Source organism: Branchiostoma floridae, chromosome 9 (genome assembly GCF_000003815.2).
Source record: "Branchiostoma floridae strain S238N-H82 chromosome 9, Bfl_VNyyK, whole genome shotgun sequence".
Taxonomy (NCBI): Eukaryota; Metazoa; Chordata; class Leptocardii; order Amphioxiformes; family Branchiostomatidae; genus Branchiostoma; species Branchiostoma floridae.
This window is the reverse complement of record NC_049987.1, coordinates 13009073-13034692: the sequence shown is the minus strand read 5'-3', so window position 1 is coordinate 13034692 and position 25620 is coordinate 13009073. Positions and strand designations below refer to the sequence as shown.

The following is a 25620-nucleotide window of genomic DNA, read 5'->3' as shown; positions in this document are numbered from 1 at the left end:
AGCCAGTGTCAATTGAAATCAGACATTAATTAATGATTGTTTGGACAAATTGATACATGACATGTAACATATACTGTAACAATGAGACTATACTTCTGCCCAACCACCCCCCTCCCCTCAGAGTGACCTTGAAGTTCATACACAGTAACAATGAGTCCACTTCTGCCCCCCTCCCCCCAGAATGACCTTGAAGTCCATATACTGTACAGTGGCGGCGGCACCGGGGGGGCAGGGGGGGCGGCTGCCCCCCCGAAAAATATGTTGGGGGGGCGTCGCCCCCCCAGAAAATCAAGCTGAAACCTTGTGTATTTTTTTGATGATGGAAATTTCATTAAATCAAGCTAGTCTAATGGGAAAATTTACGCCTGAAAACGCAAGAAATGACGTTTCAGAGAGTCCCGATTTCAAAATTTCGCCAGTGTTCCCTTGTGACGGCTCGCGTCTTTGGCCATGTCGGCGCGGGACAATATGTTGCGGGAGCGTTGCTCTTAAAAACCTTTTTAACTAATAGAAATTTTACTATCGTACTATACTTGGTTTACAAGCAGAATGTGGGCCTCAAAGGCAGGAAATGACGTTTCAGGCGGTCAAGATTTCAAAATTTTGTCCGGACCTCCCTAGCGATGACTTGTGCCTCCGGCGCTCACAACGACATGGTGAAAATTTGTTGAGGCGTGGGTCATTGCCCTCAAACATCTCTTTCATTCACAAAAATGACATTAGATTTAGCATAGTCCCTCAGCAAAATTTGTCCCCCAAAATACAGAAAATGGCGTTTCAGAGGGTACAGATTTTGAAATTTTCCCAGACCAACCTTGCGACAGCTTGCACCTTCGACACTCGGAATCGTGAATATATTTTGGGGGCATCGCCCTCGCTAAAACCATGTGTCTTTCTAACAGAATTGTCATCAAATTTAGCTTAGTCTGGCAGCAAAATATGCGTGCCAAAACGTAGGAAATGGCGTTTTAGAGGGTCAAGATTTCAAATTTTCCCGGGGGAGCATGCCCCCGGACCCCCCTAGGATGGTCGCGCCTCCGGCGCGACTGGTAGCGCCTTCGGCGCTACATGTGCCGTACAATTCTGTCAGTAAAAGTTCGCCCCCCCAAACGAAATTTGGTGCCGCCGCCTCTGCTGTAACAATGAGTCCACTTCTGCCCCCCTCCCCCATGCATGCCTGACCTTGAGCAGGTTGTTGCAGAGAGTGTCTCCAGGTTGGTGAGATTATTGTTGGATGTGACAGGCAGCTTCTGCACCTGGTTGGTGCCCAGGTTCTGTTTCACCAGTTCAAAGTTTATACCCCCTCCCCAGCCAGTGTAATTGAATCAGACATTGATTGTTTCAACAAATTTATAATTACATGTATCATTGTCCAATTACCGGCTGCAACAATTTATGAGTCCACTTCTGCCCCCCTCCCCCCAGAATGACCTACGTTGTTCATATACTGTAACTGCAGTTATCTAGACAAATTTATACATTGAACAAGGCACAGCATACTGAGTGAAACGGTAAGTTAAATGTGAATAGTAAATGAAACAGCATGTATCAGAGAGAGTAAAATGATTGACTGAGTGTTTACCCCCCATTCTCTAAGCCAAAGTCAATTTGATATTGTATCAAGCATGGATTATTTGAACATTATACTTAGTATCTTATCAATGTGCATACATGTAACACTTGATAAGAAATTACTTCTTAAGTTAAATGATGTAATTACTGCTAATGTCCATTTTCTGCTTTTGTGCTGAGTAATGCTTGAGGGTCATATTGTTTACAATTCTTGGATTTACTGTGTGTCAGTAGATGTTTCGTAGTCAGTGTCAGTAGATATTTACTATGTGTCAGTGGATATTTAGTAGTCATCTACTGTGTGTCAGTAGATATTTAGTAGTCATCTACTATGTGTCAGTAGATATTTAGTAGTCATCTACTGTGTGTCAGTAGATATTTAGTAGTCATCTACTGTGTGTCAGTAGATATTTAGTAGTCATCTACTGTTTCCCCAATAAGTATCTACTGATCATTTACTGATTTTCCACTGAGTATTTACTGTTTTTCTACTACGTCAGTACTGGAAATTTGCATAAAGTGTGAATAATTAGTAGATATTGACAGTACTAAATAGTTACTATTCAGTAGATAGACAGTAGATTTTTCAGTACTAAACAGTAGTCGGCCAGTACTTAACAGTAGATTTTCAGTACTGGTGGTTTCCCAAGGGATAGAATGGTACATCCATGTCAAAGGTACAAATGTCACTGATCAAAAGTTACCAAACACTAACCTTTTTGAACCTGTCAGAGAGCAATAAAGAAATGTGAGGCCATGGAATGAAAACGTTAACTGTACACTGTAGATACATGTACCTTGTTGACATTCTTGTTCAGTAAGACCTGTTTCCCTCTCTGACTGACATAGTAACAACGGGAGTTGATCACTGACAGCGGCATAATCCTTCTCAAGCAGTTCATTCTGGCAATGATACAGAACTTTGCCTTTAGATAAAAATGAGCTGCAGTGCTTGTGGAGGATTCTAGTAATAATATGTTACCCTGGAGAAACGGTTGTCCTTTTAAGGAGGGATGACCTCTTGGATGAATGAGCACATAGTGCACGTACATTATGTTCACACAGTCCCATCCCTTTGACTTTACATATAAAGCAGTTCCATTTTTAGGGCATCAGTTAGAAGGTCCTTTGCAGCCTGAATGACAAGAGACTGGGTTAAAGTTAACCCTAACGTTACATTTCAACATGATTAAGGTCATGTATATAATTGCATCTTACATTTTTATGATAATAGTTTCACACTATATGTAACATTACATGCCAATAAAATGAACTGTTGTAGAGTGGACCTTGCTATCATTAAATGCAAAAGAGGTCCCTCTTACATGTACTATTGTGGTATTTGTTATGTATACTTAAATGGATCTTTAATAAAAAAAAACAAAGTGATGTACCCTATACATATTCCTCAAAGTGGAACAGTCCATCAGTTTCTTCACCCTGTCTTCACTACTAATACAGTCCAGACCGTTCCACTTAGCACTTGATAAAGGTAATGAGGGGAGTTTAACTTTCCAAGTAAGTTTAATAACCTGGACTAGTTACCATGCCAACCAGACTATGATAAGGATGGGATTCTCAGACATCACATTCTGCATTTTCATTCTAACTATTTCTTAAACTTTATAATAATAATCATCATACTTTTTAAGACAAGTATCAACAACCACTTCAGCGATCCACGTCAGCGCCCTTAAGGACAGCTGCTAATGCTGAAGATCGGAAAATGACTACATAGATTAAAAAAAAAAAAAACATAGTTTTCCACATTGCTGCATATGATGATAAAAGATACTCTTCTGAAGGTCACACTAAAGTTTACCAAATGGAAATCACATGGAGGACTATAAAGAACAGAGTCTAGGAAAACAATGTTCTTAAGGGTATCTCCTTCAGGCTTTTCTTACCTTATCAACATTTTTCCCATGTTGTGATTTTTAAAAAAAGTTTAACATTTTGTTGAATTTCCATAGTCCTATACTTGTGCAATTGTACATGATAAAAAGCATTTGCATGCCAGTCAACTTGGCAAAATGTAAGGCAGATGTGTCAGGACAAAAACTCTAAATGCCAATTATTGGAAAGTTTTCAAAGTATTTTTAATATCAGATTGGGATAAATTCAAACAGTTCAAGGCCCAAGATTTATTACAGATGTTAAGTTTTCTAACTTTTTAAAGTTATTAAAAAAAGGTACAAAACAATACTCTAATGAATTGTTCTCTTTCTGATGCACCCTCTGTATGCACATGTGGGGGTATTCCCAACATTGTTGCCCAGCCCTTTCTGCAACTGATTTATAACTGATAAAGCCCTTCCTCCTGCTACTCCCCATAAAACCTCATTGTGCCCAATTTTCTGTCAAAACTCTGGCTTACCCCCCACCCCTTTTCTCCTCTATTTATTCAGACCTGCTTCCAATTTCCAGCTCCCTGGGTCTCCATAGCAACAGGACAACCAATCAGGATTAGGCTGTCAGTGGATTACAGCATGTAAATGTGGTAGGAGTTAGAGTGAACCAGATCAATTGCAGATGTACCTAGTGAGGAGGAAGTGTGCAGGTTGGCTTGGCAGTGATTTTGTGACCCAAAGTCTGCCTAATAGTGTTCCCTGTGCCCTGATCTGTGACCGAAGGACAAGAAACCCTCTTGTTAAGTGTCAATCCACCAGAGGCAGACTGTCACAAGTAAGTGTAAGTTTCTAGTCTCACATCTCTGACATGGGCAGACTGCCACATGGTGGCAAGGTTGCACATGGAAAGTCATCTGGGGGCTCATTGTAGGAAAAGTGTTATACCATACCTCTTTGTTTCTAAAGCATGAAATTTTCTTGTCACACTGTTGCAGATGTGTGAAATTGCCAATGTTATGGATCTGTTACAGTTTGGCCTTCCTCCATTTATTACCATCAAAGGCATAAGATGTGAGCAGTGACAATGTTTAAACCTAAGACCACTCACAGGGGGTCCGCCAGGCAAACATGTCAGTCTGAGCTTCTGTCAGTCATGTTGGCATGTTGCCTTTTTGTACTGGATACAGAAGTTGTCACTGTCCTGTAGCAATTTGTTACAGTTGAGGCTACTGGATCCATCTTCTTCAGCTAGGACCTGACATGTAGTTGGCACAGGGACACACACAGGTCCTGTCCTGCTACTGTTGGTTTCTGTGTCATCTATTCTGAAGCTTTTAAATGTTGCATTGTTGGTTACTTTTTCCTAGATTTGACTTGTCAAGTGCTGGTCATACAAGATACTTTCCTTGGTAGATCTGTTGTATTGTTTTTCTTGCCTTGATACTCCAGTGGTGAAGAGGAAAGGGTTTGTCACCAAGGCCTGGTCATGAAATGGCATTTTAATGGAGTGCTGACAAGGATGGGCAACATTATAGGCAGAGCCATAAGTGATCAAAGGGTGATTTAGATCTGTCAGATCCACTGACTAAAGTGATCATTAATAGTGAAGCCTTTTTATTGAGTTCCTGTTTAGATTCTTGAGCTTTTTCTGTAACTGGAGACCTGTTCATATCAACACAAATTTTGAAGTAAGACAAATCTCAGAATTATACCAGCCATAAAATTGCTTTCTAAAATCAAACAAACTTTTACAAAGGTAATTGCCTTAAGAAATCTGGTGAGAATAGTTTGGTACATGCTGCAGATAGTACTGTAGAGAGAAGCCATGTTCTGGGTTTCAGTAGGGAGTGGCTGATTCCCATGCTGCTCCCTGCCCACAGGGTGGGGTGAAGCATTAGTGACAGGTGGTATAATCTGGAGTGGTGGGCGTAGGCTGGAGGGAGTTAACATTCCTAACAAAACATCAGCCTCTGAAGGTATACATCCAAATTTTATTAGGTATCAAGTAAGATAAATTTTCTAGAAGAAAGCTACAGACCAACGTCTTGTGCCTAATGTACTGTTTCCTCCAAAAGTTATTTGCTTCATAACATCGTTTCTGGGAAAACTGTTGTGTTCATTTTGGTACCAAAAAAAGTTTCTGTGAAAAAAAGGTAAACGAATTTCAGTAAGTGCAACATGGCTGCAGTTGAATTAAACTATTTAAAGGGAGGAAGGCTCAGAGAACATATCTAAATAATGTTTCATATGCCAGATCTTCCAAAATCAATGAACAAGAGGAATGCATGTAAAGACATGGTACTTTGACATGGTGCCAAGGTGCCAAACCACAGCTTTGGATTGTGTGTGTAAATCAGGATCAGCAGCTCTAACACTAGTAACTGAGAACACAAAGAGGCTTAAATCCTTTCAGTTGCTTCTGTACATTTGCCAACATACCTTGGCTGTTTTCAGTGGTGATCTTTGTGTGACGAAAGTAAAATCAACAGCGGAAACTTTTACTCTGCTAAATCTTCTAAGTAGTTTGAAACTTCCATGACAGTGAGAAAGGGCATCTATTCCCCTCTTTAGAAAAAAGAAAAGTCAGCTTTTCAAATCTTTTCTAAAGGAGAAATGGTCTAATAGACACATTTACAAGACTTTTGATAACAAAAACTGGTCTGGTCTCTCAAAATCTATTTCATGGAAGAGCCTTTTACATCCTTCTTCTTTTCTTAGCTTCCCCACAATGTTACAACAAGCACGATGATGAACTTTTTGAACCTTATTAAAAATCAATCTAAGAAGATGCCTACAAAGTACAAAAGTAAATTTTGCACAAAAAATCGGGTCTCCTGTATTTAGCATCAGAAATACAAAATGAGGCATCTACAGAGCAGGTCATTGTCCTGGGTGACCAGACCCCCATCTCCGCTCCTTACATGTTTTTGCAGGGGCTTTTCCTACAAGTAAAAATAAACTTTGTGGAAAACATCACAGACCTTATCAGTGGTTACTCTTAGGATCACATTATCTTTGTCTAATGAAAGACAAACAGGCATCTACCTCTCCAATAATACTTGTGATTGTCTAGGGACTTTCCATTTTCAAACTGGGCAGAGGAGCACACATGGCTAATGTTCTTTGATGAAAGTTGCTTTGAAGTAGTATGTTTGGAGCTTAATAACATCAGTTTATCTTCCTAACAAAAATACCCAGGACGGTTTTCTGGTGATTACAGTTTTATAGTCTTTTTCTCTAGTGCAACAAGACCTCACAGAATTCCACTCTAAGAAAAAGATGTCCTTCAACAAGAGTTGAACCTTGCAGAGGTGTCAGCTATTTTTGCTGTCATTCTTCTTAAAGGTAACTGTTATTCACCTTGATAGCCCATGTGGCCTTGATTGATTAATTGGTACAGACCTTTAGGTTCAAACCATCATAAATTTAAGTATACACACCATGATGTTATGATATCATTTTCCCTTACAAAACTCACCTTGTCCTAATACTAGTTAGAATGCTGGAAAAAATTCCAAGTATTTAGGAAATGTTACATCTTAATAATATCTATCTGCACTATATTGGTACTCATGGTAACATCTGTCCTTGGAGAAGAAGAAAAATGAGGACAAGGTTTGTGCCAAACTGAAGTGCCTAAGAAATGAGGTCACAGAAAGATTAAAGAATTGCCAATAAGACTCCCAATTACCGGAACTGCTCAAGGCAGAGATAAGAAATTTTACCCAGTCTTAACATTCTGGCTTGTGCCATGTTACTTTACCTTTTAATAACCAGGAGAACTTTATATGGAACGGATACATGAGTAGGGTTTGTGGAGCATGAAATGTACTAGAAATATGATTTTAAAAAGGTCATCGAAAATAAAAGTGATGATAACACAGTAAAACCTACCCAAGTAGACCACCCAGGGGACCAATAAAGTCTGGTCCATATGGACAGGTGGTTACTGCAGTCAATGGTAAAATTATCTATGGGACCACCAATAAAGTGGTCACATTGGCCAGGTGATACTTACTTCGAGGTGCACATGGTCACATGAAATTTTATTGTATATCATATGGTATGAAAAAGAAAAATCATCATTTTCACCTCCCCCAACCCACCATAAGAACTTCTGCATTTAAATAACGTCCAAAGACAGCTGGTTTTCGTAAAACATTCCTGATAACACTCACCTGACATATTCTGAGTTTTTCCCAGTTAGAAGGCTTCTTTGTGCTAATTAAGTTTGACTCTACATGGTGGTGATAATGAGAAGAACACAAGACCCAACCTTAAGGTGTCCCATCTGCAGGCCTGGACCTCATCTCAGTGATTGGGACTGAAAGCTGGGAAAGTTGTTTCGCCCACGAGTTGATAACAGTGCTGTTTGTGGTGGGCTTTTATCACTATCAGTACAAGGTAGTAGCCGGCAGTAGCCTCAGGGCACTAGTACTGTACCATCTAGTCAGCTTTAAACTATTTGTGGCTAGTTCAATCAGTTTGCCCCAAATCTAATCAATTCTTCATAAGGTCCCAAGGCCCACAGTGTCACATCCTATAATTTTCATCATTTTCACTTTGACCAATCAGGACATTTTACCAACCAATGCTGTACCATTAGTTAGCTTCATTACTTACTGTCCAGCCCATTTTCAAATGGTATCAGTGGCCAATCAGGTAGACTTAGGGCCAATATGTAGCTAGCTTATTACTAATTTTAGTAATATAACACAATGACAGTAAGGTAGGCATTAACACTGGCTAAAGGTAAACATAAAAACAATAGCGCATTGCAATATATCAAACATGTTCTTAGTGCAAAAAGCAGGGGTTCACCATTCAGTTTTCACCTTACAAGCAACATCTTTACCTTATTTGGCAGTGTTAAAGGCTAGGAGATAACACAAGACATCACATGTAAGAAGTCATGTCCAGGTGTTAGGCTCATATCTTAAATATCAGAAAGTCAGGCATGTGGTCCTGATTGTAACGAATGAAGTCTAATCACTGTTTGTTACAACATAGATTTTACTAATTTCAGCACAGGGATGTTTCTTCCAGACAGAGACTACTGTAAATGCAGAAATGTTAGCGGTGGTTTTATGTTCACGGTTTTCGCTGTGACCACTTCACCGCAAACTTAAAACTACCAAACATTTTTCCATTATAGTATGAGACTGCAGTCTATGGCGCTACCACAAACTTAAAACCACAGCGAACACGCCGTTTCCCCACTAGTGCGAAAGTAAATCCCTGCGAACTTAAATGCATTTACACTAAGGGTGTAAAGACAGGGTTTATAAAATCTAAGAAGCTTGTTAAACCTCAGTCTGTACTTCTCCCTCAAAGTCAAAGTGGTTGGTACTCTAACAAACTTTTAACCGTGAGAAAACGAGGAGAGAAAATTGTTTCCCCCCTCCCCCAAAACAATTTTAATTAAGAGAAATGGCACAGCTTCATTCTGAAGGGTGATACACCAACAGTAGCAGGGATGCTGTCTGTGTGTACTGTTGTCTGTGTGGAGTGACTATAACCCAGTAATCCATGTGGTGGAAGAGAGAAATATGCCAGCCCCCCCTCTACAAACTAGCTTCTGGCACGACACATGTCATCGGTAAGAGAATAAATGTCTTTTGCCCCTTTGATCGTCCAGCCACCAACCTGGTCCAGCTTTTTCTCACAAGTGGGGATGTCAAACTGGCTCAGGAAAAATGATTGTCTTAAAGGTGGCGAAATACCACACTGACATCCTCTAATAGATATTGATGGTGAGACACCTTCTTGGGGTGTTGTCACTTTCTTTACAGATGAAAAGTTTTGAAGACAGACGTACAAGTTGATATGGCAATGACTTGGCCAATGTGTCTTGATTCAACAGTTTTGATTTTGCATAAACTCTCGTTGTATTGTGTGTCACCTCCCGCACTCATATACCGGGGTATCTCCTCGAATTATTGAGGAAATACTCCATATGACACCTACAGGCATTATGATGCTCTTGTTAGAGCCTTCACCTGAAAGCCTCCATTCCTACATGCTGAGACATTTAAAATTCCAGAACTTTTTCAGATGTTTTCAGAGCTGTGAATTTATTAGGGTTGAGATGTAGAATATATCAGCCAACTAATGGTGGCAAGGTTTACTTATGTCATGAGTCAGACAGCAAATACTGTAATAGGATGGACACCACAAGTTAATGTTTGATTTTTATGAAAGGTTATGAAAAGCTTGACTAAAATCGCGCTCCTAGCGGCCAGCCCTACAGTTGCCACCACTAGGGGAGGGGGTCATTAACCACAGCCAGTGAGAGATTGTGTTAACATAGGTTAGGTTATGAAGACATCCAACGAACCTTCCAGGAAACCTTTCAAGAAAATTGCACCAAGTTCTTCTTATCATTTAATTCTACAAGGACACACTTGTCTAACAAATATAGTAGAATTTTCAATTTATTCATTTCTCCACTGAAATATTATAGGTCAAAGGTCATAATACCTGTCCAGAGGTACATGCATATGTACATGTATTACTAGCCTTACATTTCAGAATAAACAAGTCATATTGTCTGGGAAGCTGTGAATGAGACATGCTAATATAATGGCTACTTTGCCTTTTGTTATAACATTGTTGTGTTTTTCCACAAAGTCTGGGAACTAATGATAAGTAAACTAGGTGTAGCTTGTGAAAATCTTTCTATAGTAGGTTCTGTTTGATATTATCCCCTCCACATGTCTGATAGTGGCATTCCAACCCAGGCTTTGATCCTGGCTGTTTTCTGCCTGTGGAAACAGGGTGAGGAAATCAGTCCTGACACATGGACCCGGGCAGGTTTGCAGGGGTTAGCTGTGAGATAGAGGGGACAGACAGGAGGGACACATCTACACCCTTCAAGATAAACACGGGCACTTAACAACTTAGCACTTTCGTCTACATTTACGTCCCATAGTCTCTCAGGCAATGGAAGAAGGCAGGTGGTCACATATCGATTTTGTAAGTATGCAGTTTCCTGCTTTGATATTATTACATGTATTATTTTGAGATAAAGTAATCTGTACGTGTATGGTGTGATGTGCTTAGCTTGTCTCTTATGGGTCTAGTAGAAATTGTAAGGATAGGGTGCCACCAGTGACTTAAGGATTGAAAAAAAAGGACAGTATCCATGTTTAGCATGATTAGCATATAAAGCCGTAATTGGATACTACTTAGTATATAGTGACTTTGGTTGCATACAAAACGTACACAAATGTACCTGCTTTACTACAAAGCCCATCTATGTCCAGGGGGCTTGGATGGATGTCCTGAGCAGACATTCTCATCAGCTCACTTAAAGTAAAGGTCAAGGTTCCCTTGGGCACTGTCCTGCTGGGTTAACCCCGCTACTGTATGGAGAAAACAGGTCTCTGTCCTCCCAAGAGCATAGGATAGACATGGTTAAGCCCTTGTCTTGGACAACAACAATGCTGTGTCCTTTGAAACTCTAACATGCTGATCATAGTGGGTGTCCATCCTCTTCTGTCAACTAAATGTGAATTCAGAGGCACATACCATCACTACTAGATGTATCAGTCCAATAGCTACTGATACATGTAGGTGACTGGAGACATTGTTAAGAATAACAGCAGGTCCTGGATTAACACCAGCTTTTCCATGGAGCAACCCAGTTGTTGTGCCCACCTTGGGAAAGATAGATAACCTTGGCATGAATTTCTCAGGGACTTGAGACACTCTGACTGTCTTACTTTCTAGGAAATTGATATTCGTGCTGATTGACAAATCAGCTTAATGCCCCCGGTATATATATGACAGCCAAGGTCTCTGCATAAATTCTTTATCAACTGATGTAAACTCATTTGTCAACAACTTTTTTATGAATCATGGCTACAATGGCCAACTCTGATAAGGTTTGTATACTGACTCCCAGTGGTACTGTTACCTGCTCTAAAACATTTCTAAAACAGCTGAGAATGAACGTGCATGTTTCAAGTATGATTTGAATTTACTATGAAGGTGCTACTATGACGTTAAATCATCATGATTCAATTCTGAAAAAGGTAGGCTTATTGATTGATGATAATGTATTTGTACTTGTATATTTCTCAACCATCCTACAAATATTTTGACTCAACAAAATTAAACATTCTAATCAACATCATGAATAAGTTTGACTCAGTTTCTTGACAAATACTGATCATGCTTGAAGATAACAAGGGTTTTACTACTAGTCCTTGACACAGCACTGCAAAAACAGTCACACTGATAAGTTGTGACTTTTGATATGTAGAACTCTAATACTCCAAACAACTGACCTTTAAAGGAATTACTTTGACCTTGGCGAGGCTCCAAGGATAACAATGTCCCCTGCTGTGGAAGTCTACAGTATACTGTCTCACAGTTTACAGTCTTTGAAGAATGGAGATAAACTTGGAGGAAATCGTTCCAAGCTGCACTTGACAGAATTTTCCTTGAGAACTGACGAAAACAAAATCAGTCCCAGATACCTTAAATCGTGAAATTTTCACATGAGTTTTATATTTGAGGCTCTCACACATGAACATATTTTTATGTATGTGATTCTCTAATACACAGTTGTTTCATCCACGACCACAGTGAATGCATCCTTTTCCCCTACCCTGCTATAGTAAATTGTCTAATTCTAAACAATTTGATAAACAGTGACTTCCAATTTTTGTTCTCATTTCCGTTTCCTCTCTGCCTTGGACTGTTGGAGAAATATGCTGACTTTATAATTTGAAAGCATCATCAATAATCCTTAGACTATAGAGCCACAAGCCACAAGCAATAAAGAATTTGATTTACAATTCTTTGTACATCTTATTTTTGTGGTGTTCTGAAATTGCATATTATACCTTCTGTGCTGCCTATAATCCTTTCCTTCCTTCCTTCCCTCTGTTATCTCCTTCTCTCCATCCATCAATCTTTGGTGTCCAACCAGCCATAGGTTAAATTGAATCAAGGCCTCAAGTGAACATGAAAGAATTCTTCAACAATAAATTTTACCACTAGCTTCAAGTAGTTGGTGTAAGCTTAAGTTTTTCTTTCAATAATTTCTTTACAAGGTCCTGTTTGAAACTTACGTTTTCTTTCTTCACATCCTTGATTGAAAGACTGTAGATGATGATCGTTGATTTTCTGTTTCTCATTTCCTTCTTAAGAATCCAATGTCCTCCCAGGGTCATTAAATGGTCATTAGGACTGGATAGATCTTAACTGGGCTATTATCTGGTACTTGAGTATTGCCAATGGGCCATAGAACATTGGCTACATTGGCTACATAAACACCCATTTCCTTCCCATATATTTCCTGGGATTAGTGATAATCAGGGCTAATAGAGAGGTCAGATGTCATACAGTATATTTCCTGAGCTATATGTATTCTACATAGACTGATAGAGTCTTTAGAAATCTGTAACAACTATCTGAATACTAGAACTATCCATTATTTCTCTTCCTTAGCTAACAGATTTAAGAAAATAACAATTTTATAGTGTTATGACAAAAGTTACATCCCAGTAAAAATTGTAACTTTTTCAATGCAAGCCTCTGGTAAATTGAACACTATAAAGCATTGATAAACACTGAAAACAGCCCACCTTTCTGACATTCCTTATTAGTAGACTGTAGAGTGAGCTACCCTTGCCTACCAAGTGTGTTAGAATGGGAAGAAATACATTGTCATGGACATAACACTGTTCTAGTCTCCCTACACCAGACAGTATCATGTCTGCTATCAGCTATCCTCCCTGATCATCCCTACTGATAAGACAAGAATGTCTAGAGAAGTGGCCATTACAGAGGAGATACAGGAAGGAGGCAGCTCCATTTGTCTTGTTTTCTCTAGCCTTATCCCATCTGGGCAGCTTCCAGGAGGGAGTTCTGCTTTGAAGTTGTGTTCCTTATCTGGTATCAATGATGAGGGATTGGTGAGGATCACCCTGGCCTAGATTCAGGCTTGTTCTGTTTTCTTCTGGGAAAGGAAGGAACAGTGAGTGGGAGGGATTCCATGGCAATCCAGGAAGGAGCTAACCTTTCCATTGGGGTCAAGGTTTTATTCATTCATTTGTCTGTTCTTCATTCGGTTTTTATGTTTCATTGACCATTCATCCATCCTTTTATTGATTCATTCATTTTTTTCAATACTGGAGTCAATACAAAAGAGAGAGGGAGAAAAATGATTGAGCTTAAATCATATATTAAAGTAATACACATTAAAGCTGCACAAACAAATGTACACTTCCATATTCCTGCAAATACCAGCCATCCTGCTGATCAAAGTAATCTTTCAGTCTCATTTGGAGCTATTTTGAGTTTGTAGATAACATATCTGAACAACAGGTAACATGTTTTGAAACAAAACAGGTTGTTGATTAGTTATCTCTTATCCTTTTAGGTCATAGGACAGTGAACTGTTACAGTATTGTCGTATTTCCTATGAAAGGAGGAAGACTTGATATTCATAAAATTCATTTCTTACATTAGAGGGCTGCCAGTTGGCATCTTCCTATTCCTAAGCCCTTTATGCTGGTGATTGTTTAAGAAATGCAATTTTATTAGATTCTAATTAGAAAATGACCCAAGAAAGAGAACTACCTGTCTTTGAATTGAATGTCTTTCATTTGATTACACTTAATGTAATTCAAATTCAGTAGATGAAATGAGGATTAGAAAATGACACAAATCACTGGGGACAGTCTGGTATGGCCTAATTGTGAGTGTTGAATAGTATACTGTGTTGTGGCATGTCATATGGGTTTTGTGGAGGTGCTGATGTGACAGGTAAGTGACAGTAAACACTGTGGTGAGACCTTATCCATCAAAGTCTCACCAGGCAGAGGCTCTCATTGGGGTCTACCACTGTACTATGTAGCCTCAGTTTTAATTGTTTTGGATACAATTGTCTACAACTTTTTAAAATCCAGTCAACAAAAGTTTACAAATTAACAGCTTATTTTTCCAAACATCCTTCTTATTTTGATATAAAAAAAAGTGTGGAGAAATTCAAAGCGAGATCACAATATGCTTCAAATCACTCTACAACATTGTGAAAAGAGAGGACAAACATGATGGCTGAGGTCTGAGGAGGACAAATGCTCTATGTTTAACTTGACTAGGGTCACTCAACATGTAGTACGATGTACAATTGTGGTAGACTCAAGGCTATATGGAAAATGCTGTTTACTTGTGTGTCCCATTTCTTCTCTACTGTATGTAACAAAAAGACCCAAAGTCCTGGGGTGTGTGGCCATGATTACAGAGTTGTTAGTACCAATTATCCCTTCTTTATTGCCCTAATCACTGGTATGTGACAACACTCATCCATCTTGCTGTGTAAGGCACAGTACATGTCAATTGGTTGTTTAGAACTGTCCATGGGAGATGACTTATAGCAGTTAGGCAAAATGAAAACCAAGAGAAAGTCAGAACACCTGAAGAAATAGTCTGTGTAACGCAAACTCTGCTATCCGGAGCTTGTAGCCTCTTCCCGGATAGGCGCGGCAATGTACGACGGGCCTGAGAAGCGCGATTAAATCAGGCTACTGAAGAAATGTTGAAAGGCAAGAAAAAAAGGATTGTCATGCTGTCCACAAAACCACACACAAACCACAAACAAATATGCACACAAATGGCACCAAAAACATGACCGCAAAGGTACATTGCTGTACAGTATTTACTTCAGCCCCAAAATGTACATTTCCTAATACCACTGGGTGGCAACACACAAGTCGCCTATCATTCCTACTGCTATCAAGTCTAAGAGTATGAGGCAAGTCACTTTTACCATTTGCCAGGCTTTTTATATATCCCACTTCAAGACTGACACTCACAGTAAACTAACAGTAAAAAAACTTACAGTAAAAGAAACCAACTGTTGTCTGTGAGAAACAGCAGCAGACTGAGTTGTTAGTGAGCAGACAGTAGTTAAGAACATGGTAGATCAGCCACCCACTGCGATACCAAAGGTCACAGTCACATAAACAGCCCTGTGAAGAGCTGCTGTCTGTAGGACTCGGAGCAGGTACTTTGGCTTGCAGGTGGAGACACATTGTGACAATCATGCATTTCTTGGCCTGTGTACGGATCCTGAAGGGTCTTTGAATAATCATAATCCTCATGTTTTTTTCTCTTGTGTCCTCTATGATACAGCAGTACTTGAAAAGCTTTACAAAAAGGCTATCCAACGTTGATGTTAACGACTCAGAGAATGCAGGCTGGAGGTATCGCATGACTGCCGCGACATATGAAAGGGTTCCGAAAGGAGATGTGTGGGCACGGTCACTGCATTGATAGAAGCAACACAAAAACAAAAACTTTGAAAAAGAAGAAAGAACTACGACTTAAAAATCTTAAGCATGTTTTCCTGTGAAACTCATAAGAAAATGTTGTGAAATGTTATCTAAGCAGTCCAAATGTGTTTGTTTTTCCAGTTGGAAGAGTTTGGAATGAAGAAGGAACAGTAGACCATTCCTGCCACAACAGTGAATAAAGTAAGTTTATTACTTGTTTTAAGTGCGACAAATTCGTCTTCCTATTACATTATGCAGGAGTGAAGAAATAGCCTGAAATCCACCCATGAATGCTCAAGTCTGATCAGAGGTAAAATGGAGCGACTGGATTTCAGGCTAGAGATGCTCTTAGGTAGATACCTTGATCATTAGTATTGCTATTATATATAAGTTACAAGTATTACACTGTAGAAAACAGATATGTACTGCAATTCACGAAACTTTCACAATGGTTTTAAATCTCATGGTGGGAGCAAAAATGGGGCTTTTACCCTTAAATCGCCCTTAAGAGCCAAGAGGAATTTGTGATTGACACAGTGCTGAACAGTATGTACATCTTGTAAGGAAGACATATGCACATGATGATGAATTCTTGGTGGCCAGATCAACGTGAAAAAATGCAAAAATAGAACCACCCCAGTTTTTGTGCATGCCCAGGAGGCAGTGTCCATCTCATACTTAGGTGGTCAGACACTTTGTGACAGGGTCACTAGAGGTCATTTTTAAGGCTGCCCAATGGTGAAACTGGACAAGTGGTAACATTCAAGGGAACATCCAGTAATGTTTTTACCTGGAGGCAATCCTAACATGATATGGTCTTTTGATGGTGGATAAAATGAAGTGTTATATATAGATCCAGGAGAAAAATTAGGTAAGATTGATGTTCCTACTGGTACATGTGAAACTATGTTTTATACAACTTATTGAAGTTATTCATCATTTCCAAGCAAGCCCCCTATTTCTCAATCCTATTCAACCAGCTGATAAAGACATGTAAGACATGATAACAGTGACATGGGCATATAAATATTCTTAGATATGGTAGCATATCTAGAGCTGAAAGGACTAAACCATTACCATGTTGGTTATCAATGGAGTTTGATAAAGTTGGTACAGTTATCTTCTCTAATATGATGTACATGTATATGTATCCTTTGTAATCACCGATAACTGTAAGTGTAACCTCAGCAAGAAGTGCACAAATGACCTAGAAAGATTGTTTGAAGCATGACAAGTCATGTCCTATAACAGACATATTGTACACCCCTTGGATTAACCAGATCATAGCTCACTGATAACAGTGACATTGACAGAGACAAGACCTGTGCTAGCCTGTGTTTACACAATTTCTTGCTGGCTGGGGTTAATGACCCCCTCCTAGGGCGGCAGCAATTGTAGGGCCGGCCGCTAGGGGTGCGATTTTAGTCAGAAGACCTGTGCCAATGACCTAAGACTGTTAAAACTCTTGGAGAATGGATATGAAAGACCAGGGCTGTCTCAAGAACTGTTGAAAAATTGTGTAAGTCACTCAAGAAAATAAAGACTTCGAAAGTGAAAAATGGAATTTTTTTCAGTACTTTTTTCATGAAACAGATTCTTCTAGAACCCTGTTAGATTTAAAGTGAACCCTCCCTGGTCATCTCTGTCCCAAATTGTGTGTTATAGCTGACTGTTAAAGCACATGCCCAAGAGGCTGGAGGTAGAAGACTGGGTAGAACAATCCTGGTACAACTAACATGACTCAGTCCTCTCTGTGCTGTTCTGTTTTACTTCCAATCCACTGTCTCTTGATTGGTTGAACTTGAAGAGTGTGACATTTAAGTTCAGGACAGTGTGATGTTTAAGTTGAACACAAAAGGTGAGTGTTATAACTTGAACACTTTGATTTCTTATAAAACTATCAGCCAAAGTATAAGCATTAACAACCACTTCTGTTGATTACTTAATAGACCATGTACCGATCATATATTTTGATTCTCTTCTGATTTTCTTTAATCAATATCTTGTAAGAGTACAAATGTATGTGACTCTATTACATTTCATTTCAAGCTAGCACTGGGCCACTCTCATAGAAGCACTTACTAAAGTTCTTACTTATCATACATATATTATCATTAACAACATTTAATTGATTTCACATACTATTATATTACATCATGTTAACATTACCTGAAAGGTTTATTCTGAATAGTACTAGGTCATCTTCCTGATGGCTATGACCTATATCTCCCAAGACATAAGTAAGCTTGTATAACCCTGCCCCAGAAACAACCATAACTCACTCTATGGAAGACATTTACAAATAAATGGAACAAGTCTTAAGATAACGTTAAGGTTGCAGCTGTTCTGTCTAAGATAGGATGGTAGGGCTAAAGTGAAATAGCCTGTCATCTGGTGATCATCACTGTCCACAGTATGGCCAGTTTCTTGAGAACACTGTTCAGTTGTCTATTGTAACTACATTGTATAGTGCAAAGTTATGATGATTAGGCCTCAGTGAACAGAACCCAGTGTTGTTTGGAGGAGACACACTACATCTAACCTCACTTCTTATTTATAACCCTGGGTTAACCAGCCCTGTAATTTCTTGTATCAACATTGCCTGACCTCTACATAACCTTGCGGAAATGGAGAAGAAATTACTCCATGACCTGATTGAATCAGGGGTAAATGACCTGGGCTTTAAATAGTAATTCAAGCCTTGTACTGACAGTGTCTGACACTGGGCGATCAGTGAAACATGTAGTTTTAATGCCATGGTTTGAGTGTGGTACTTTCCTATTTGACTTTTAAACAGAAGCATTCAATAGATATAGAATAACTACATGTAAGTCCATTCTATCTACATGTAACTTGGTGTAAGTCTATTCATCTTAGTTTTACAATCTGTATGTAAAAAACATAAAGTCTGGACAACAGGGTCTTAAGTACTCTTGTACTTTGAAAAGTGAAATATCGATGTTCATATTTTATTGTTTTTAAAACTTCACTGCATTCATCACTTTCAGATGATTTGCTCTCAGCATGGCTTCCATTTCTATTTTTTAGAGTATTATTTTTTCAATGGCAAACCGAAGATGCTGAACTCTGCTGAATATTAATGCTGTTAACTTAATGGATATACATGGCTTAACTCAACTACAGGGCAAAGTTTTTTTATAGCTATTTCAAAGATGCTCATAGCAGACATTGTCTCACTGCCTATGTGTACACGTAGGATGGTAGAAGTCTGAGAATGGGTGACATTGTGTTGCATCAGAGACTGTGGGAGGAGTAGCATTCTTAGATTGCGATCGCTTGACATCTGCACCTACGAAAGGGATCGGCCGTTCGACGTCCAACAGCGACGTTGCCGCCCGTTCGCAGGTGCAGCATTCGAACTGTTGGAACGTTTGAAATAAACTAGAGTTGAGTTCAGGAATCAGAAGCATCCATACATGTTTTCTTGTTGTCTGTCCGTACATCTTACATTACTCCCTCCATGACGAACTCAAGAGCGATATTCCTAAAGAACCAGGAAAAAACAGCTACCTCTTCTAGACACAGAAGTCATGAGGCCTGACCAGGACATATGGTGACATCCCAGTACCCAAACATTTCCCTCCTTTTCAGCTAGCTGCCAGTTTGCTTCATCTCACCACTGTCCAGATCAGGTTTGTCGGAATAAACAAAGGCTCGTCTATTACTGCTAGGTCAGAGGTCAGGTCACAGGTCAATGCTAGGGGCGACACAACTCATCGAAGCATTACCATACAGCACTGTAGTGTGGCTACAAATGACCTGCCAAGCTCAACCATGTGGGATCATATCTTTTGTGAGACCATGTGTGCGTAATAAGAAAGTGTCCTGAAGCAGTAACTTTATTCAGAATAATCATATCCAGAAGTAATGCTGTTATTGAATTATTTCTAACAGACTGACCTTTATGTGGAGAAATTAGATGGATTATTACCTAGGAGATCAAAAACAGCCATTCCAAAAGGTATATATATAATATATAATACATGCAAGGAATCATTTTCCTTTTATTTAGTTTGTCTCGTAGACTTTATCATCCTAATACAAGGAAAGAAGTAATGCTGCCCAGATAGCCGGAGGAAATTTTCACAACTGCTAATTTCTATTAAATATCCTGCATGCAATGGCCTGGATACAACATTCACAAGAGACCCCTGTTGTTCAAATTAAGTACTGCAATATTACTGCTATGCAGTGCTAACCTTCAATGCACTCGGTACTGCAATATCGTTTACCACTAGTAGATTCGAAACGTAAAAAACTGCAAAGTCATCATTCATTGTAATGTCAAATATTCAAATCGTTAAGAGGTTATTTATTGTGTATGAAATTCTGAGTGGATGAAAAATTATAGATGTTGATATATGCATTATCAAAGTATGAGAGAAGTATGCTATATGGTATCTCTCTTTGCCATTAAGGTCTTGTGAGTTACGATAGCGTATTAATTTGAACCTCCAAGGTGAAATGGACTGGTAATGTCACTTGCCCCGCCCACCCCAACATCCTCGAGTAACGGAAACAACAGGACCATGAAATCCATTTACACGCCGTGCATATCAATTTTCTCTATGCAACGAGTTACCATTGCTATTACCTCTGTGCAATTGGCTGCAATTCAGCAAAAAGCCTTTTCCTGCGTTGAGACATGTTTAAAAGCTGCATAAACAAATCCTAACGTGTCACCAAGGAGGTTACCAAAATACCTCAACGCTTGACAAATGACAAACCACATATTTCTGTTTTTAAAACTGACTAAACTTGCCAGATTTGAACGGGTTGGGCTAGATAACTGTTCAAACTGAAATAAAATCCACAAAAGCGTGCGCGTGAACGTTGACCGAAGCGAGGGGGAAGGTCACAATCAAATATTAACCGGCATGTCAACAAATATGTCACCCCGCGGCCCGGCATATAGCGGTACACCACGAAGCTCTACAGATGCTTGTTGCACCTTTTCCTTACCTTATTGGTCCGAGAATCCCGCAATATTTTGTGCCCTGACGCTCTAAAGAACATCAGTCCCTTCTGTGAGATTCTGGAAGCCATGGTGCCCTTCAAACAGCTACCAAATTCTTCAACAAGGTCGATGTTTGCGGTTCTCCCCCGAAATTTGGTCGGCCATTTTTATCTCACCCAGGAGCGCCAGCCAACCACAGAGCAGCGCGCCAAATTTCACAGCAAAAGTGAAAGTGTAATGGAATGCGGAAGCAGATGCGAAGCGTTGCAAATACTTGGGAAATCAAGTTTGGGATCATATTTAATAATCAGAAGCTATGCCGTTAATTTAATACTGTTGCCTAACCAGATAAAAGTTACGTGCTTGCTAGGCGAGACTGGTATGTATGCATTTAGAACGCCGGTTGCTCCGTAATAACCAAGGAAGTTATAACCTCCTTGTAATAAACTCCTTGTAATAACTACGTTCGTAGACGTACACATAGTGAACGTCTTCCCTTCACTGACCTTGTAATACCGTGAGTCCTGCAGCAAAGCCGCGCCGCGGGGGTACTGATGGAAGGACTTGGTTTTCTGTTCGGTCCTACAGGCGGCGCTGGTACTGCATATACACAAACATAAACTTAAAGGAATATAATCTCAACTTTGGTGTCATCAAAGAAACGACCAACTTTTCTTTCAAAATGTTATGTGTTATGTCTGCTATGTTGATATTTTACCTCGAAAATTTCAGGTTTTCTGTTTCTGCCTTTTGAACATCTATCCGTATTTAGCCTGTTGCAAATACGGGTACTTGGTTAGGAATCAGGAATCTAAAAAGAGATGGATTCCAGGCTAGTTGGGTCCCGTTGGTTGCACCTGGTTAGTTCTATGCCACACAATACAAACATATAAGTCACACTATACAAACCTGATCCGCCGAACCAGCACTGTGCAGTACCGCTGCATGTCGACAGCAGACGCTCCAAGGTAGAAGTCTGTAAACCGTCACTGTTTCATCGTTGTCCTCAGGGATGTTACCTCCACAACAATGTTCAGGAGAGTCTCAGGGCATGAAGCACGGTGAAAATGTACGCTTTGTCCATAGGTCTTGTGACGTCAAAATGGCGTTCTAGAACGTGATTTAACGTCACAGACATCTACAAGGTGACCGCTGTGCGAGGCGTTGATTGAAAAATACAGCCCAAGAATTTTATTTATGGGAAGGTCATCCGACGCGTTGACCAGTCGTGGACTACTAATAAGGAAGGTGACATAATGAGTAAATTGTATGGGTTGGTTGACATTCACATAAGGATTCCACGATTCAAATTGGTCTTGACGTGTCTATGTCAATGTGGGATCGCCGGTTTCCAAGCGCATGAATGGTTAGTTGTTGCCTGATGTTGTTCTATTCAGTGTCACTACAGTGAAAATCGCTACTTGTTGATTTGTAGACTGTAGAGTCCATGAATTTCGATAATTTAATCTCGTACGAATTTGCCAACAGATAACTAGCCATAGTAGCCGATAACAATGTCTTTATTGCTGTGATCTTTGTATAACCTTGTGTACGTAGAAAGTCTTGCACTACTGACTCTCTGGTTTAGTGTCATATACTCATGACACAAATGTAAAGTTTTATCAAATCAAAACGACATCTTCACCTCATTAGGGCCAGAAATGACGTCAGATGACTCAGAAATAATTAGAGCGAGACAGAGTGGTGGCGGCAGGTGGGCACCAGAGGTCAATGACCTTGTGGGAGGGGGAGAGGTCGCGTGGAGTTGGCTGGTCAAGCTGGGAGCGGTGTCACGACCTACGGACAGGACGGAGTCATGCTGTCAAGTATGATATACCTCCTACGCGTTTTTATCTTGACAAGATGGAAAAGGACCCATTTCTCTTCTTTGCGACCCACTGGAAAAACAGGTGGCCACGTGGAGGAATCTGAGGGTCAAAGTCACATGTTGTGATATGGTAACGATAATCCCATCCATAATCCAATTTCTGCCTGGACACCGATCACAGGGCTGGGAGCTCTCTGATTGGTCAGAAGGATGTTTCCAGAAAAGGATACACATTCTATAGATCTAGACTGACAGCTAATGGCTGATTGACACACTGTGGAAAGAGTTCATTACGCGCCATCTCCTCCCACAGGTCTGACCTAAATGAACGGCCCCGAGTCATGTAGGGATTTGCGCTATCTATTACAGATCAAAAATTATTCATTCCGGAACTCAGAAACACCGGGCGATGTCAGCATACTTTCTCTCGTGGTCTCATCACGAAGTATTAGAACTTGCCGTGAGGACCCGCCCTGTTGGACCAGTCTGGGGGTGTTTCTGCTTTCTTGGCAAATTTCGACTCGTTCTTGATCCCAGCCTGGAGTGGAAAATCCGTAATCAGTCGACCTTTGACGAGTCGTTTTGTTGGTAAGTGTTATACTTTGACTATGTTTGACTTTTGAGTTCTAAGTTAAAAGATTCTGTGCTGCTCAAAAGGACGCGATCCTGGTTTGCGTCGGGTCGTCTGGTAGTAGATTCCAAATGAAGCTAGTGTGAAACCAGGAATGATAAAAATGAGAAAACTCTCCAAACGATTGTCTTTTTGACACATGTTGTCATGTAGCCGCCCATCTTCTAGATCGCAATCTGTATACTTGTATGTATATCTTTGATAGTGCAAAGTTGGTGCTGCGTGATACTTGGAAGTTGTACATAGACTAGCTTCACGTATAACATGCACCTGTTTCCCATATCTGCCAGTGCCTTCCCGGCAATTTGGTCATCATTACACACTGAGGGAGGAAGGTCATGTTTTGTAATAGACGTTTTAAAGTCATTCGCAAAAATAGGTTTCAACAAACTTATCACTATCAAGAAGAAACCAGCGTAGTTTTGAAACAAACGGCAAGGTAAAACTCGTTAGGGGTTTCAACCCTCGCATGGCATAGCATCTCTGGCTCTGTACGGAGGGATGTTACAGTATAGTATAATGGCTATAAATCGGAGGTTATGACTTATGTCATGGTCAGTCTGTAGATCGTCAGGCACCTGTACGGTGTTTCCTACTTTGATCTACAAGCCACTGGGACTTGCATTGGTAGCTTGTCTAGTAGTTGCCATGTTCGATACAATGTAGCCTGAATATTTTCTACCCCAAGTGGGACTCGCCTTGAGTGAAATGTTTATTCTCCCACGTGTTTTTAGAGAAGTCATTAAGATTTTTAACATTCCCGGTCAGCAGTGGTTCCAGCCTGACCTAGGCCGTGCCCAGCACGATCTCAGTGAGTCAGGGCGCCCCTCCCCCTCCCGTGCGGCATCCGGCTGTGAACCCCCTCCCCTGATGGATGTCTTCCTGCCAGGTGTTGCCTTATCTGTCAATCATTATCTTCTAACATGTCTACCAAGACGGGAGAAAACAAGCTATCTCCCTGTATATGATATACGACGATAACTTGACGTTTCTTTTGCACAGACACAGTGGGATTTCTCTTCTCGCTTCACTTCAGACCATCATATCATGTCTCCTGATCTCCAATATAACGTTGGAGACTGTTGAGTTTGGCGACTGTTTCTTTTCTCCGTTTGTGTGTATAACGGACTGTCCCCTACCGGTCAGGTACGCCTTGGCACCTGACTCATCTTATCTGATGAAGACAGACAGGTATTCTCCCTCCCTCTCTCCAAGCAGAAATGTAGGACAAAAGGCCAGAATGTCGTCTTCCCTCTCAGTCTCAACCCACAGTTCCAAGTTTGGAAGGACAGTTACAGGAGCCTAGTCCATCTTCTTCCCTCTATGGCCCTCATTTATTGTTTTTTAAGTAGATCCCCATCCTTCGATTCCATCTAATACTATGGTCATTTTGCACTCCACGCCTGTCAGTTTATCTCTATCTTATCTGCGCAGATTAATATTGTTATGGTTTTGGTATCTTCCAACCCCCCCCCCCCCCCCCCGGCCCCACTCTCACTCTTTGTTATCTCCGCCGCTATCTTCGGACACTTCCTGGCGGTCCCTGTGTCGAGAGAACACCACCCGTATCAAATTATGCTATCATCCTTGAAAGTTGAAGATGTTTTCTTACGCAGAACCCAATTACACATCTACACGGGATTTGAGCACGTTGTTCCGGCCCCACACATAGCTGATTGAAGTACGATTTGGCTCACTTCAAGTTATCCCTGTCAAGATTGTGCTTCTCTTTTAACCCTGTCATTCCTACTTTTTCATCTTCTTTGAAGCATTTTGCAAAACGGTTCACCTTAAATTTATTTTGGTTCTGTCCATGCTTCTTTCGCGTAACGGTACCTTTTTTAAAGAACAACGAGGATAAAAGAGACATCGAGAGAAAGAAAGAAACAAGAAAAGACATGATATATAGAGGAGGAAGGAAGGAAATGAAAAAGGAAAGGGGATAGAAAGAAACATCCGTTGTGCCCTACAGTTTGCTGTTGTTATTTTGAGGAGAATGTCAGGCACGGTGATTAGTTTTGTCCGTCTGGGGTTGGGGAATGTTTGCCGACTCCGTGTGTGTTTACATGTAAACTTGCGGCGCTCTGACCTACATACTACTGTGTGAACTGTCAACTAACACAAGAAAAGAATTGTAGTAAACATTTGTGATTCAAAGCCTCAAACGTAAGATTCGAAAAACATCGACACAGCATAGATGCAACAACAACATAAAAAAAACGGTCTGCTTTTGACCTATAAAGTTATAACTTTTTATGCGAAATAAGTTTCTATTGTTATTGTTGAAAGATACATTCTAGATTTATAAGGAAAAATTTATCTGTAGACTTCTAGGTATACATATCTGCACTATCATGGTCAAGCGGTTCCAGCTGCGTTACAGGTCAGTGCTGGTCGCCCCGTTGTGTCTGTCCGGTGCATGCCCGTAGCCAGGATTTTGGTTGGGGGGGTTCTTTTTAGTAATTGTTGGACCA

General features: G+C 40.2%; 2 protein-coding genes across 12 annotated transcripts in view; one reads left to right on the top strand and one right to left on the bottom strand.

Moving 5' to 3' along the window:
• The window catches only part of LOC118422842 (NADP-dependent malic enzyme-like), a 39830-nt gene extending 17993 nt beyond the window's left edge, over nt 1-21837 (bottom strand). Inside the window, exons 1-2 of one of the 2 annotated variants that reach the window (XM_035830637.1) lie at nt 21597-21837; nt 21194-21287 (exon numbers count right to left, since the gene is read on the bottom strand). In XM_035830637.1, coding sequence (XP_035686530.1) covers nt 21194-21287; nt 21597-21634 — 132 coding nt within the window. In that variant the 5' untranslated portion in view covers nt 21635-21837. Of the gene's footprint in view, nt 1-20692; nt 20897-21193; nt 21288-21596 lie in introns of those variants that run through there. The other variant, XM_035830638.1, reaches the window with a different exon arrangement.
• LOC118422843 (serine protease 23-like) overlaps nt 1-25620 on the top strand; it is a 51174-nt gene that overhangs the window by 10529 nt on the left and 15025 nt on the right. For 2 of the 10 annotated variants that reach the window (XM_035830644.1, XM_035830643.1), the window contains exons 1-2: nt 4101-4257; nt 15851-15910. The gene's annotated coding sequence lies outside the window, so the exon portion shown is untranslated. Of the gene's footprint in view, nt 1-4100; nt 4258-10265; nt 10398-15850; nt 15911-17410; nt 17568-22434; nt 23104-25620 lie in introns of those variants that run through there. The other 8 variants (XM_035830642.1, XM_035830641.1, XM_035830648.1 and 5 more) reach the window with 6 other exon arrangements.